This window comes from Phyllobates terribilis, unplaced genomic scaffold, assembly GCF_046119375.1.
Source record: "Phyllobates terribilis strain yellow unplaced genomic scaffold, ASM4611937v1 Scaffold_8__6_contigs__length_399053987, whole genome shotgun sequence".
Lineage (NCBI taxonomy): Eukaryota > Metazoa > Chordata > Amphibia > Anura > Dendrobatidae > Phyllobates > Phyllobates terribilis.
In genome coordinates this window covers 140,848,393-140,862,514 of record NW_027362768.1, presented here as the reverse complement: position 1 = coordinate 140,862,514, position 14,122 = coordinate 140,848,393, and the positions used below count along the sequence as shown (strand labels likewise).

Sequence of the window (14,122 nt, the reverse complement as noted above, 5' to 3'; positions counted from 1 at the left end):
AACATCCTGACTGCGCCAAAACCACGAGATCTACGCTGATCTGCACCGCTCCTGGCGGCTACGGGAAGCGCGAGGCCCAATCACACTTCCATTTTTCACATGCATTATAGTCTAGGGCACTTTTTACATTTCTGTTTTTTTGCAGAATAATGGCCTAAAAAAAAATAATAAATAAATAAAAGTAGGTAAAGATGTGAGAGTTTGGACTGATTTACTGATTTCCAAACCAAATGTGAACGTCTAAGTCAGGGATTTCAAACAAACACACAGAGGGCCAAAATGAAAAACTTGGATAAAGTCGAGGGCCAACAAGTATCGTCGGGGTCTCAGGTGAGAGTCACACACATATGGTGCTCTCCGCTGAGCACTACGTTGGGGTCTCAGGTGAGAGACACACATACGGCGCTCTACGCTGAGCACTACGTTGGGGTCTCAGGTGAGGGTCACACACGTACGGCGTTCTCCGCTGAGCACTACGTTGGGGTCTCAGGTGAGGGTCACACACATACGGTATTCTCTGCTGAGCACTACGTTGGGGTCTCAGGTGAGAGTCACACACATACGGTGTTCTCCGCTGAGCACTACGTTGGGGTCTCAGGTGAGGGTCACACACATACGGTGTTCTCCGCTGAGCACTACGTTGGGGTCTCAGGTGAGGGTCACACACATACGGTGTTCTCCGCTGCGCACTACGTTGGGGTCTCAGGTGAGGGTCACACACATACGGTGCTCTCCGCTGAGCACGTCGTCGGGGTCTCAGGTGAGGGTCACACACATACGGTGTTCTCCGCTGAGCACTACGTTGGGGTCTCAGGTGAGGGTCACACACATACGGTGTTCTCCGCTGAGCACTACGTTGAGGTCTCAGGTGAGGGTCACACACATACGGTGCTCTCCGCTGAGCACTACGTCGGGGTCTCAGGTGAGAGTCACACACATACGGTGTTCTCCGCTGAGCACTACGCTGGGGTCTCAGGTGAGAGCCACACAAATACGGCGCTCTACGCTGAGCACTACGTTGGGGTCTCAGGTGAGAGCCACACAAATACGGCGCTCTACGCTGAGCACTACGTTGGGGTCTCAGGTGAGAGACACAAATACGGCGCTCTACGCTGAGCACTACGTTGGGGTCTCAGGTGAGAGACACACATACGGCGCTCTACGCTGAGCACTACGTTGGGGTCTCAGGTGAGAGCCACACAAATACGGCGCTCTACGCTGAGCACTACGTTGGGGTCTCAGGTGAGGATCACACACACAAGGCGCTCTACGCTGAGCGCTACGTCGGGGTCTCAGGTGAGAGTCACACACATGCAGTGCTCTCCGCTGAGCACTACGTCAGGGTCTCAGGTGAGAGCCACACATGTACGGCGCTCTTTGCTGAGCACTACGTTGGGGTCTCAGGTGAGGATCACACACAAAGTGCTCTCCGCTGAGCACTACGTCGGGGTCTCAGGTGAGGGTCACACACATACGGTGTTCTCCGCTGAGCACTACGTCGGGGTCTCAGGTGAGAGTCACACACATACGGTACTCTCTGCTGAGCACTACGTTGGGGTCTCAGGTGAGAGTCATACACGTACGGCGCTCTTTGCTGAGCACTACTTCGGGGTCTCAGGTGAGGGTCACACACATACAGTGCTCTCCGCTAAGCACTACGTCGGGGTCTCAGGTGAGGGTCACACACATACGGTGTTCTCCGCTGAGCACTACGTTGGGGTCTCACACATACGGTGCTCTCTGCTGAGCACTACGTCGGGGTCTCAGGTGAGAGGCACACACGTACGGCGCTCTTTGCTGAGCACTACGTCGGGGTCTCAGGTGAGGGTCACACACGTACGGCGTTCTCCGCTGAGCACTACGTTGGGGTCTCAGGTGAGGGTCACACACATACGGTATTCTCTGCTGAGCACTACGTTGGGGTCTCAGGTGAGAGTCACACACATACGGTGTTCTCCGCTGAGCACTACGTTGGGGTCTCAGGTGAGGGTCACACACATACGGTGTTCTCCGCTGCGCACTACGTTGGGGTCTCAGGTGAGGGTCACACACATACGGTGCTCTCCGCTGAGCACGTCGTCGGGGTCTCAGGTGAGGGTCACACACATACGGTGTTCTCCGCTGAGCACGTCGTCGGGGTCTCAGGTGAGGGTCACACACATACGGTGCTCTCCGCTGAGCACTACGTCGGGGTCTCAGGTGAGAGTCACACACATACGGTGTTCTCCGCTGAGCACTACGCTGGGGTCTCAGGTGAGGGTCACACACATACGGTGTTCTCCGCTGCGCACTACGTTGGGGTCTCAGGTGAGGGTCACACACATACGGTGCTCTCCGCTGAGCACTACGTCGGGGTCTCAGGTGAGGGTCACACACATACGGTGTTCTCCGCTGAGCACTACGTCGGGTCTCAGGTGAGAGGCACACACGTACGGCGCTCTTTGCTGAGCACTACTTCGGGGTCTCAGGTGAGGGTCACACACATACGGTGTTCTCCGCTGAACACTACGTTGGGGATTGTTGGAATCAATCTGGACCCTCTCTGGCCTCTATCCTGGCATTAGTCATCTTTTTCAATCATGCACAAAACTGCAGCAAACCGCTCATAATAAAGTAAGCGCACTGCGTGCTTTGCATCAGAAGTACAGATCTACACTTGCTATGGGCTTGCGAACATTTGCTCTACAGCTATAGTAAATTTGTCAGGCCGCACACCCTCCCGCTAAGCTTCAGACACTTTTTAAAAAGGGGAGAAAGTGGCAAAGAGAATTTAAAAAGTTAAAAAGGGCGTGTGCCATCATTAGCAACTTTTTTTTTTTTTTTTTACTCCAGTGTCTGGTGCAGTCACATTATTAAATGTCCCCCTATATTTTGATGCTATGTGCTTGTCTTTACACACAAAAAAAATAGTTATAAAGTACTAAAGAACAATAAACAAAAAAAACACAACACTGTGGGATCTCTCGTCATGTAAAGCCATCAAAGCTTTGGAGCCAGATGTTATTGGAGTGTTTGCCAAGAGCATCCAGCGGCAGGCAACTTTAATCAAGTCTCTCACCTCTACGCGCTTTATGTCTTCCTCCACCACACTCAGCTCCTTCTGGATCTGCTCCAATTGCTGCGAGGTCAGGAACGGAGAAGGAGACAAGAAATAAACACTTTACAGCTTCGCTTCTCATCATCTACACATTTACAGGTTACATGAAGCCAGAGTCCTGTATGGCGGGCAGCCGCAGAGCGTGCAATCTACTGGTAATGATGCCTACTGCAAGACGACGACTTTTACAGCAGAAGCAAAATGGATGAGATTTTGGCAAATCGAAATGGACCTGCAATGCAGATTTTAAACCAGTCACATGTCTATTTATGCTGCAGATTTTTACAGCATATTTCACCCCTGCATAAAGTGAAATATGCTGTACAAATCTGCAACAAACGTGTAGTAAATGCAAGCAGATTGAGATATGCACCTGTGAAAAAAAAATCATGTCTTGTGTCCACTGAGGAGGATGGTGATTTTTTTTTTTTTTTTTTTTTTTTTATCATTAACATATACAGCATGACAACACTTGCTCGAGACGGAAAGCAAAATCGCTCAATAACGAAACCAAAAGCTTCTGGGGACAATAGGTCCCTTGTGATTTCTGGAAGGTTCACTCCAACTAAAGAGACACTTTCTGGGCCACATTACTTCCCAAAGTAAAACTTTGTAGAAGGGAAAAAAAGGGTTACAGATCCTGCCCCCAGAACAAGCTCACTGAGAGAGTCACTGGTATCTCCATTTTCAGCCATCACTGGTATCTCCTTTTTCAGCCACCTATGTACAGTAATCCACAGAAGCTGTAGAAGAAAATTACTTTTAATGAATAATACACGCATTTAAATGGGTTGTCTAGTGGGGGAAAAGAAAAAAAAGTTATCACCTATCTACAGGACAGGTGATAAGTTACTGATTGTGTGGGTGCTACCGCTTTGACATGCACCGGAAGATAAGACGGCCGACCCCTGCTCCATTCCTTCTCTATAGGGCTGCCGGAAAAAAATCAGAGCGCAGCCCCATAAGGGAGTGAATGGAGCAGCCGCTGAGCACGAGAACTGCAGCTCTATTCTGCCGCAGGTCCCAGTGGTCAACAAGTTATCCCTATTTGGAGGATCGATGATAAAGGGGTCAAGACAAATTTAAAAATTCCATGATGAACAATCCATTAAAAAAAAAAAAAAAAATTATATCGCCCCCGCCAATGCAAGAAAAAAAATAATCGCACAGCACACGAATCACGCTTGTGTTGCCTGATTTTTGCGCACACACCTGAAATTTAATCAGCCAAGTACAATATATTCACAGCCCGAACAGTCAGAATAGAGATAGAATAGATTAAATAGCTACGGGATATCTAGCTATGCTATGTCACAAGCCTCCTACATATAATAAACTTGCACCCTCTAGTGCCTTTCACGTGGCGTAAAGGGTGTTTATGCCATATTAAATCTATTAAATAAGTAATAAATGACGTGGGGTCCCCCTATTTTTGATAACCAGCTAAGGTAAAGCAGACAGCTGCAGGCTTATATCATCAGGCTGGGAAGTTCCCTAACTATTGGGCCCTTCCCAGCCTAAAAACACCAGCCCGCCGCCGCCCAAGAATTGGTGCATCACATGAGATGTTCCAATTCTGGCGCTTTGCCCGGCTCTTCTTGATTGACTTGGTGCTGTGGCAATCGGGGTAATGGTAGTTGGGGTTGATGATAACAGATTTGTCAAAAATCACAGCTGCCATCAACCTCTGGGGTGAGTAACGGAGAGGTGTCTATCAGACATCCCCATTACTAACCCAGTAATAAAAACACACACATAGAAATAAAAACTCTTTATTTGAATAAAAGACTCGCCCCACATTATTCCTCATTCACCAAATTTTTTTGGGGGGAAAAAAAAAAAAACATGCAGGTCCAATGAATCTGAAGTAGTCCAGAAAAGGATACCTGAAAAACAGAAAATGACAAATAAAATTGAGAGAGTCCTTCGTTCACTAATTTATTACCCAAAATGTTCCCACGAAGCTCCGCCGTAGTCCACGTTGTCCGATGTCTCAGGCGACTGTGGATAGCAGTAAAGTGACTGCTATTCACAGGCACTGGGTAGTGATGAAAACGTTCATCAGAGCCGCCAGTGACGCTGATAAGAGTGGTCTTCAGTACCTGGCGCCTATGAATAGCAGTCACTTTACTGCTATTCACAGTCTCGGAGACAGATTTGGGGAAAGTGGACTACGGCGGTGCTTCGTGATAACATTTTGGGTAATAAATTGGTGAATGAAGGACCGTCTCTTGTTTTCTGTCTTTTTCTGTTTTTCAGGTATTCTTTTCTGGATTCGTTGGATTATGGCAGACATGCATGAGATTTTTTTTTTCTTTATACAAATAAAGTGTTTGTTTTTGTGTGTTTTTTTTTATTTTTGATTACTGGTAAGTAACGGGGATGTCTGATAGACACCCCTCCATTACTAACCCCGAAGGCTGATGGCAGCTGCGATTTTTGACAAATCACAGCAGACATCAACCCCAATACCATTACCCTGATTTCCACCACACATCGGCAATTGGGAAAGCGCCAGAATTGGTGCATCTAATGTGATGCGCTAATTCTGGGGCTGCAGCGCGCTTGCATTTTTAGGCTGGGAAGGGACCAATAGCCATGGAACTTCCCAGCCTGATAATATAAGCCTGCAGCTGTCTGCTTTACCTTGGCTGGTTATCATTTCTTCATTTATTAGGTTAATCCATGTTCAGTAAACTACAAGCACGAAACTAATTATATATCTCACAAATATATATGTATATCTGTTTATAAGATTGCTTTATTAAGTTTGTAAACTAGTTTCAAATTAGATAGAGAATTACAGTGTGTAAAATATGATGCTAAACACGCATTGCATGTGGATGTCAGGTGAGAAATTTGTATGACAGTCGTCCTACTTTTCTGGATCAACATCAGAGTGATTTTTTTTATACGATCGTGTGACTCCAGCCTAATTGTAAGACCAGTTTGTGAATCGCACTGCAGACTATGCTGATCAGTACGTATCTTTCTTTCTCCATTTACCTGACATCTATATTGTGACCCCCTCGTCAGCGCTTCTACCCCAGTCCAGTTTACAACAAAATCATTAATATGTAAGAAAACAAATGCGTTGATTGAAAGTAGATGACGTACGATAACTAAGTGCAAAAAAAAAAAAAAAACGGCAAACGCGAGCTGACGTGATTATTTGTCAAGTAATTACTGAGCTCCGTAGAGAATTGCTGGGGATGTTTATTCTCTGTGACCCCCCAGGATCCATTCACCTCACTTGTGACTCAGACGTGGATAGGAATTCTGGGCCGTGACGCGTCCAATACGGCCAAAACATATCATACGCACGATCTGGGCTTCTTGGCCGAATTAAACCAATAGAGGTCTATGGGTTAAGTGACAAATCCTGGAACAAGTCCTATCTTTCTAGAAAGGAATAAGCATCCTAAATGCCAAAACTAGAAACCCAAACAGACACAAAACGGTTTCCTAAAGAAAAAAAAAGACGTATAAAATAAATAAAAGCAAGGAGCTCGGTCTGCGGAGGTTACATAGTCAGCGCAATGTTTATCGACAGGGGTGTACAGGGAGTTTCTTTAGGGGATTTTCCTGCCAATATAAATATCATTTCAGCTTGGTCATTTGTTTTTCATTATTCTTCACCAAAACATAGGAAATATATGAAGCTGAAAAAGGGGGATGGTGGGACAGAAGAAACTTGGGAAGGAGGCGCTATGTTGTGCAATCAGTAATTCTGATAGATGAGAGACACCAAGCATCTGTTCAGCATCAACTGACCCAATCAGAAAAAGATCCCGCAAACTTCGTCAATGAAACCACTGGACCGACTGAACGCCATCGACACTGGAGGTCCTGACATAACGGGAACGTGGTCAGACCTCATAGTAAGGATCCAAATAAACAAGATCAATATGTGAACCCGTACTGGTATGTCGACACGAGAGGATGCAGGTTGACTGTTCTGTCCTTGTCAAAATACATAATGGTCATCACAGAACAGGTGTCTACAGGCCGGTATCATCCAATCATGAAGTAAATGCCCCCTGTACCCATTAGATAAACAGTTCAAGCAAAGTGAATCTGATTTAATGAAAACTATGGGGCTGGTTCGTAAGGACTAGCGACGCGCCAGGTCTTAAGGAAGGGCTCGCGAAAGTACGATGCGCTGAATTCATTGAGAGGCGCGACGCAAGGAGCTCGGGGCATCGACGCAAGGAGCTTGGGGCATCGCCAGAAATGTTACTTCAGTCTAACTGGAATAGCATTTGTAGTGTAAAAAACACAAACTATTATTTGCCAAATATCAAGTTGACAAAGTCACAAAACTGTTGGGCAACTCCACGTTGCACAAAATTTTTGCAGCGTTTGTTGGGGGTAACTTTTAGGTGGGGTCAATCAGCTGTACAGTGGGTACAGAAAGTATGCAGACCCCTTTAAATTTTTCACTCTTTGTTTCATTGCAGCCATTTGGTAAATTCTAAAAAGTTCACTTTCTCATTAAAGTACACTCTGCACCCCATTCTTGACTGAAAAAAAAACAGAAATGTAGTAATTTTTGCAAAGAAAAACTGAAATATCACATGGTCATAAGTATTCAGACCCTTTGCTCAGTATTGAGTAGATGCACCCTTTTGAGCTAGTACAGCCATGAGTCTTCTTGGGAATGATGCAACAAGTTTTTCACACCTGGATTTGGGGATCCTCTGCAGGTCCTTCAGGTTGGATGGTGAACGTTGGGGGATAGCCATTTTCAGGTCTCTCCAGAGATGCTCAATTGGGTTTAAACTGATAGGACTTGATTTGGAAAGGCACACACCTGTCTATATAAGACCTCACAGCTCACAGTGCATGTCAGACCAAATGAGAATCATGCGCTCAAAGAAATTGCCCAAGGAGCTCAGAGACAGAATTGTGGCAAGGCACAGATCTTGCCAAGGTTACAAAAGAATTTCGGCATTACTCAAGGTTCCTAAGAGCACAGTGGCTTCAATAATCCTTAAATGGAAGAAGTTTGGGACCACCAGAAGTCTTCCTAGACCTGGCCATCCAGCCAAACCGAGCAATCGTGGGAGAAGAGCCTTGCTGAGAGAGGTAAAGAAGAACCCCAAGATCACTGTGGCTGAGCTCCAGAGATGCAGTAGGGAGATGGGAGAATGTTCCACAAAGTCAACTATCACTGCAGCCCTCCACCAGTCGGGCCTTTATGGCAGAGTGGACCGACAGAAGCCTCTCCTCAGTGCAAGATATATGAAAGCCCGCATAGAGTTTGCTCAAAAACACATGAAGGACTCCCAGACTATGAGAAATAAGATTCTCTTGTCTGATGAGACGAAGATAGAACTTTTTGGTGATAATTCTAAGTGGTATGTGTGGAGAAAACCAGGCACTGCTCATCACCTACCCAATACAATCCCAACAGTGAAACATGGTGGTGTTTTTCAGATGCAGGGACAGGACAACTGGTTGCAATTGAAGGAAACATGAACGCGGCCAAGTACAGAGGTATCCTGGATGAAAACTTCTTCCAGAGTGCTCTGGACCTCAGACTTGGCCAAAGGTTCACCTTCCAACAAGACAATGACCCTAAGCACACAACTAAAATAACAAAGGATTGGCTTCAGAACAACTCTGACCATTCTTGACTGGCCCTGCCAGAGCCCTGACCTAAACCCAATTGAGCATCTCTGGAGAGACCTGAAAATGGCTGTCCACCAACGTTCACCATCCATCCTGATGGAACTGGAGAGGATCTGCAAGGAAGAATGGCAGAGGATCCCCAAATCCAGGTGTGAAAAACTTGTTGCATCATTCCCAAGAAGACTCATGACTGTACAAGCTCAAAAGGGTGCATCTACTCAATACTGAGCAAAGGGTCTGAATACTTATGACCATGTCATATTTCCGTTTGTTTTTTTTTGCTTTTTTTAATACATTTGCAAAAATTTCTACATTTCTGTTTTTTTTCAGTCAGGATGGGGTGCAGAGTGTACTTTAATGAGAAAAAAAATGAACTTTTTAGAATTTACCAAATGGCTGCAGTGAAAAAAGGAGTGAAAAATTTAAAGGGGTCTGAATACTTTCCGTACCCACTGTACTATGTGGAGTAACCAACTGTACAATTCCTCTACGGCGCCATCACAAGAAAAATGAAGTATTACACAACAGCTTTCCAAATTAATGAACTGTCCACCCAGTGCCCAGATCTCCATGGTCCTCTGGAGCGGGAGAAGCTCTTTGTTCCCTGATTTGACTAAAAGAAGTCTTGAATTGTTCAATTGTGAACCCTCGGCTAGTAAGTTGGATTCCTCTAAAAGGGTATTTTAAAATGGGTTTGCTAAATCATACACCCTTTTAAAACTTTAGCATTGGCAGAAACATGTGTCTACAGCAGAGGGACAAGCTACACGTGTGTTCAGGTTATTCCCACTGTGTAGAAACAGGGGTCACATCACCTATGGCCCCGACTCAAAGACCACTGTTCATGTGTAAAACTCAACACAGTGGGGCAAACTTATCAATTCGTATAATTGTTACGACAGCGCAAACTTACACAATACAGTCTTAAAATGCACCAGATTGACCAAAGCAGTTAAAGGGGTTTTCCAGCCTTGAGGCACAAGTCTGCAGTCACTTTTGTGAAATCCTCACAACGTGTGCGGTCAGGATTCTACAGTGCTGGGAGTGTGCGATAGCGTGATCATAAGCAGACGATTTGTATAAATGCGGTCACATGCCGACTAGACGCGAGTTGCCTCATGGAATAGAAGTGTATTGAGAGGGCTGGATACAGTCTAGTTGGAATGTGGCCAGGAGCATGCAAATCACAAAACATTCACATGACCGCTTGCTCCCGACGCCGGCACATCTTGAAAACAGTGATGATTCACAAGTCTGAAGCCACAAAGTGACTTGAGCCTCAAGAAGACCGTTTTTGGGAGCCAGAATGCTGCCATTAGCTGGATAATTATGTTCCATCCCAATTATGTTTTTAATTTGTGAAAATTTTCTCAGGACTAGGAGCGAATGCGACAAAAACTACACTTTCCATTGGTTAAGCAGTGTGAATATCTCGCTTTTCCTGGAGGTTAGGTTTCACTTAAAAGCAAAAGGTCGGTCTTAACTTATCCGTGGAGGATACGGGACAACAAGGGGGTGAACACAAGAATTTTCAACTACATGAAGGTCTAATATCAAACTACTGGTTCTGTCTCTAAGATTTAGGGTAAAACCCAACATCCTACCAGCCTAGACTGTCCTAGTGCGTCGTGTACTCCGCAACTCACATGCAGCTACATGTCATTATTTCAGATGATAGATCTATAATCTGTACATGCCAAACTGTCCTGGGACAAAATACAGTCCCTGTGACCACAGCGACACCGCAGCCGCCAGGCATAGTCTGTGGCGAATCCAGACTTGGCCCATCCATTTAAGAACCTATGGGGCCATGTTACCACGCAGCAAAAACCCTGCATTTTTTTTTTTATTTTAGCTGAATTTCTTTCTGCAGGAATTCTGCTACATTTACGGGTATGTGCCCACGATCTGGAGCCGCCTGCGGCCCCGACACTGCATGGCAGCCACACGGCTTCCCCCCTCATTATGCAAATGAGCGGCTGCGATTTTTTGTTTTTCACATGCGGACTTTCCTCATTGATGTTAGTCTATGGGGACAGTCCACATGTGAACCCACAAGAGAAATTGACATGCTGCGGGTCTGAGAAAACATTTTTTTTCTTGTACTATTAACAGTAGTATACAAGTTCACTGTAGCTTGCAGCAGCAGCCACGGGAGTACATTATTTTCCAAACACAGACATCATACTGGTGGGGCTATGTTTGCAATGTTTTAGTGTTTTTTTTTTTTTTTACTATAGGCAACACTAATATGAGCTTTTTAGAGATTGAGCAGAATTTTGCAAAATCCTTTTAATATCTAAATAGACTATCCACTATTGCTGGCTCCGATTCATATAGGACAGGGTTTTTAATGTTTATCTGGGGTTGCCCTTTAAGTTCCATGTGCCGAGGAGAGCTCAGTGAAATCTCGGTGGTGTCAGTGTTTTATAACACACTTTGCACAGTGGAGATCTGTGCTTCTCAGGGCTGAAGGGAGCTTTAAAATCCACCAGGAATCCTCAGTGGAAATGGAGCCTATTTCAGAACGCCTGCATTTAACATTAAGCTCGTATTACCTCTCTCTTATTCCGTCGAGCCACTTTCAGGAATTCCATCAGGATCTGAACTTGAGCTGCGTGCGATTCCTGCGGAGATGGAAAATTACAATTTTTAACCTATATAAGAGTGTCGGGAACTGCTGCAGCTATATCACAGCTAAAAACACATACAAAACTGGAAAAAAACACAGCAAAAAACAGAACTGAAAGGTATACCAGAAAGCCATGATAAATGTAAAAAAAACATGTACAAGGAGAGCTTAAAGGGGTATTCCCATCTCCAAGATCCTATCCCAATATGTAGTGCCGGTAGGTGTAAAAATATTGGCAAATACCTTCAATTAGAAATGTAATATACTTCTTCTTATTCGCTATGACACTTACCCCATGTGCAGGGCATTGCAGTAGCTTAGGTATCCATAGTTACGACCACTAAACACGTGGTCATAACCTTGGATACCTAAGCTACTGCCATGCCCTGAACATGGGGTAAGTGACATAGCGAATCAGAAGAACTATACAACATTTCTAATTGGAGGTATTTGCTAATATTTTTACACTACTACATATCGGGATAAGATGTTGGAGATAGGAATACCCCCGTTTTAATGGAGCAGTAGTGAGAATGTATGACCATGGCTCCTGTAGACTGTGAATGCAGCACTGATTGCACATGCTAATCCCAATCACACTGGGGACTTTCTACCCCAATTTTTGTAACGAGTGCAGGTCCCAGCGATCACACAATCATCCCCTGTGGCTAGGTGAGATATGGGGTTGACCGTACAACCCCTTTAAAAAGGGATTCTGAGGATATATAAAATATTTGGCCACAGAAAAATATGTTTTGAAAGATCGCAATAGACGAAACAAGAAAATGTAAGAGTCGGAACGAACAGCTACAGATCCTGTCCTTCTAAAACTTGCATACAGGGATAAAATTTTGGCAAGTTAGATATATTCATATATACTAATAACGGGAACAACTTTCAATTCCATTTCGGATACGCGGTGGAAATGATGCTCTCAAAATCATATACCTTCCATATGAAAAACGTCCGCCTTTAGGCACCATCGTGGTTTTGTTTAAGTAGGTTACTTTTTAGCAGCTGGTGTTCCACCATCCCCACCTCACCCAATACATAGCTCCAAAATCCAGGTAAAAATATGGATTCTGGCTACCTGAGCGTAGATCGGCTCAGAGATGATGCTCACAAAAGTCAGAACTGGTGTGACAATGTGGTTAGGCTGCGATTGAAAAGCTCAAAAAAAGGTACAGTACAGACCAAAAGTTTGGACACACCTCATTTAAAGAAATTTCTGTATTTTCATGACTATGAAAATTGTACATTCACACTGAAGGCATCAAAACTGAATTAACACATGTGGAATTATATACTTAACAAAAAAGTGTGAAACAACTGAAAATATGTCTTATATTCTAGGTTCTTCAAAGCAGCCACCTTTTGCTTTGATGACTGCTTTGCACACTCTTGGCATTCGCTTGATGAGCTTCAAGAGGTAGTCACCGGAAATGGTCTTCCAACAATCTTGAAGGAGTTCCCAGAGATGCTTAGCACTTGTTGGCCCTTTTGCCTTCACTCTGCGGTCCAGCTCACCCCAAACCATCTCGATTGGGTTCAGGTCTGGTGACTGTGGAGGCCAGGTCATCTGGCGTAGCACCCCATCACTCTCCTTCTTGGTCAAATAACCCTTACACAGCCTGGAGGTGTGTTTGGGGTCAGTGTCCTGTTGAAAAATAAATGATGGTCCAACTAAACGCAAACCGGATGGAATAGCATGCCGCTGCAAGATGCTGTGGTAGCCGTGCTGGTTCAGTATGCCTTCAATTTTGAATAATTCCCCAACAGTGTCACCAGCAAAGCACCCCCACACCATCACACCTCCTCCTCCATGCTTCACGGTGGGAACCAGGCATGTAGAGTCCATCCGTTCACCTTTTCTGCGTCGCATAAAGACACGGTGGTTGGAACCAAAGATCTCAAATTTGGACTCATCAGACCAAAGCAAATTTCCACTGGTCTAATGTCCATTCCTTGTGTTCTTTAGCCCAAACAAGTCTCTTCTGCTTGTTGCCTGTCCTTAGCAGTGGTTTCCTAGCAGCTATTTTACCATGAAGGCCTGCTGCACAAAGTCTCCTCTTAACCGGTTCCCGACCGCCCACTGTAGATAAACGTCGGCGCTTGCCGGGCTCTGTGCAGTGCCGACGTTTAAAAACGGTGGGTGGTCTCGCAGTGCTCAGGACCCCCAGGGTCCTGCAAGCACTGCGATTCCGGTGCAGAGCGTTAGCTCTGACAGGGTACATCATCGGGACCTGATTAGATCAGGTCCCAGTGATGTTAACCCTTTGCTGTCTTCTATATGCTGTGATCTTTAGTGATCGCGGCATATAGGAGACAGCAGGAAGAGAGGGGGTCGTCCACTTACCTCCGAAGACCTCCGTTTCGTTTGAGGACCTGGGGTTGCTATGGCAGCTGGAGGTCACATGACCGCCTCCAGCTCTGCCATATATGGTGTCCTTCCTGTCTGACTTCAGCCTGTATGTAGCTGAAGTCAGACAGGAGACTCTGACTGAAACAGTCAGTGAAGATCTCATATAATGTAATATATGTGTATTACATTACATGAGATCAGTGATCAGAAAAATAAAAATTAATGTCCCATACAGGGACTAAGTAAAAATGTAAAAAAAAGTAAAAAAAAAGTTTTTAAACTATTAAAAAAAAAAAAAAAATCACAAAATAAATAAAAATAAATAAATAAAATATTAAACCAATAAATCCGTAAATTATTACAAAACCAAAATAAGTACACATATTTGGTATCGCCG

The 14,122-nt window shown here is 44.9% G+C and overlaps 1 protein-coding gene across 3 annotated transcripts in view; it reads right to left on the bottom strand.

The window, feature by feature from the left end:
• The window catches only part of COP1 (COP1 E3 ubiquitin ligase), a 193,050-nt gene that overhangs the window by 153,365 nt on the left and 25,563 nt on the right, over positions 1 to 14,122 (bottom strand). For all 3 annotated transcript variants that reach the window (XM_073643375.1, XM_073643376.1, XM_073643377.1), the window contains 2 exons: positions 11,290 to 11,358; positions 3,059 to 3,118 (listed from right to left, as the gene is read on the bottom strand). In XM_073643375.1, coding sequence (XP_073499476.1) covers positions 3,059 to 3,118; positions 11,290 to 11,358 — 129 coding nt within the window. The remainder of the gene's footprint in view (positions 1 to 3,058; positions 3,119 to 11,289; positions 11,359 to 14,122) is intronic.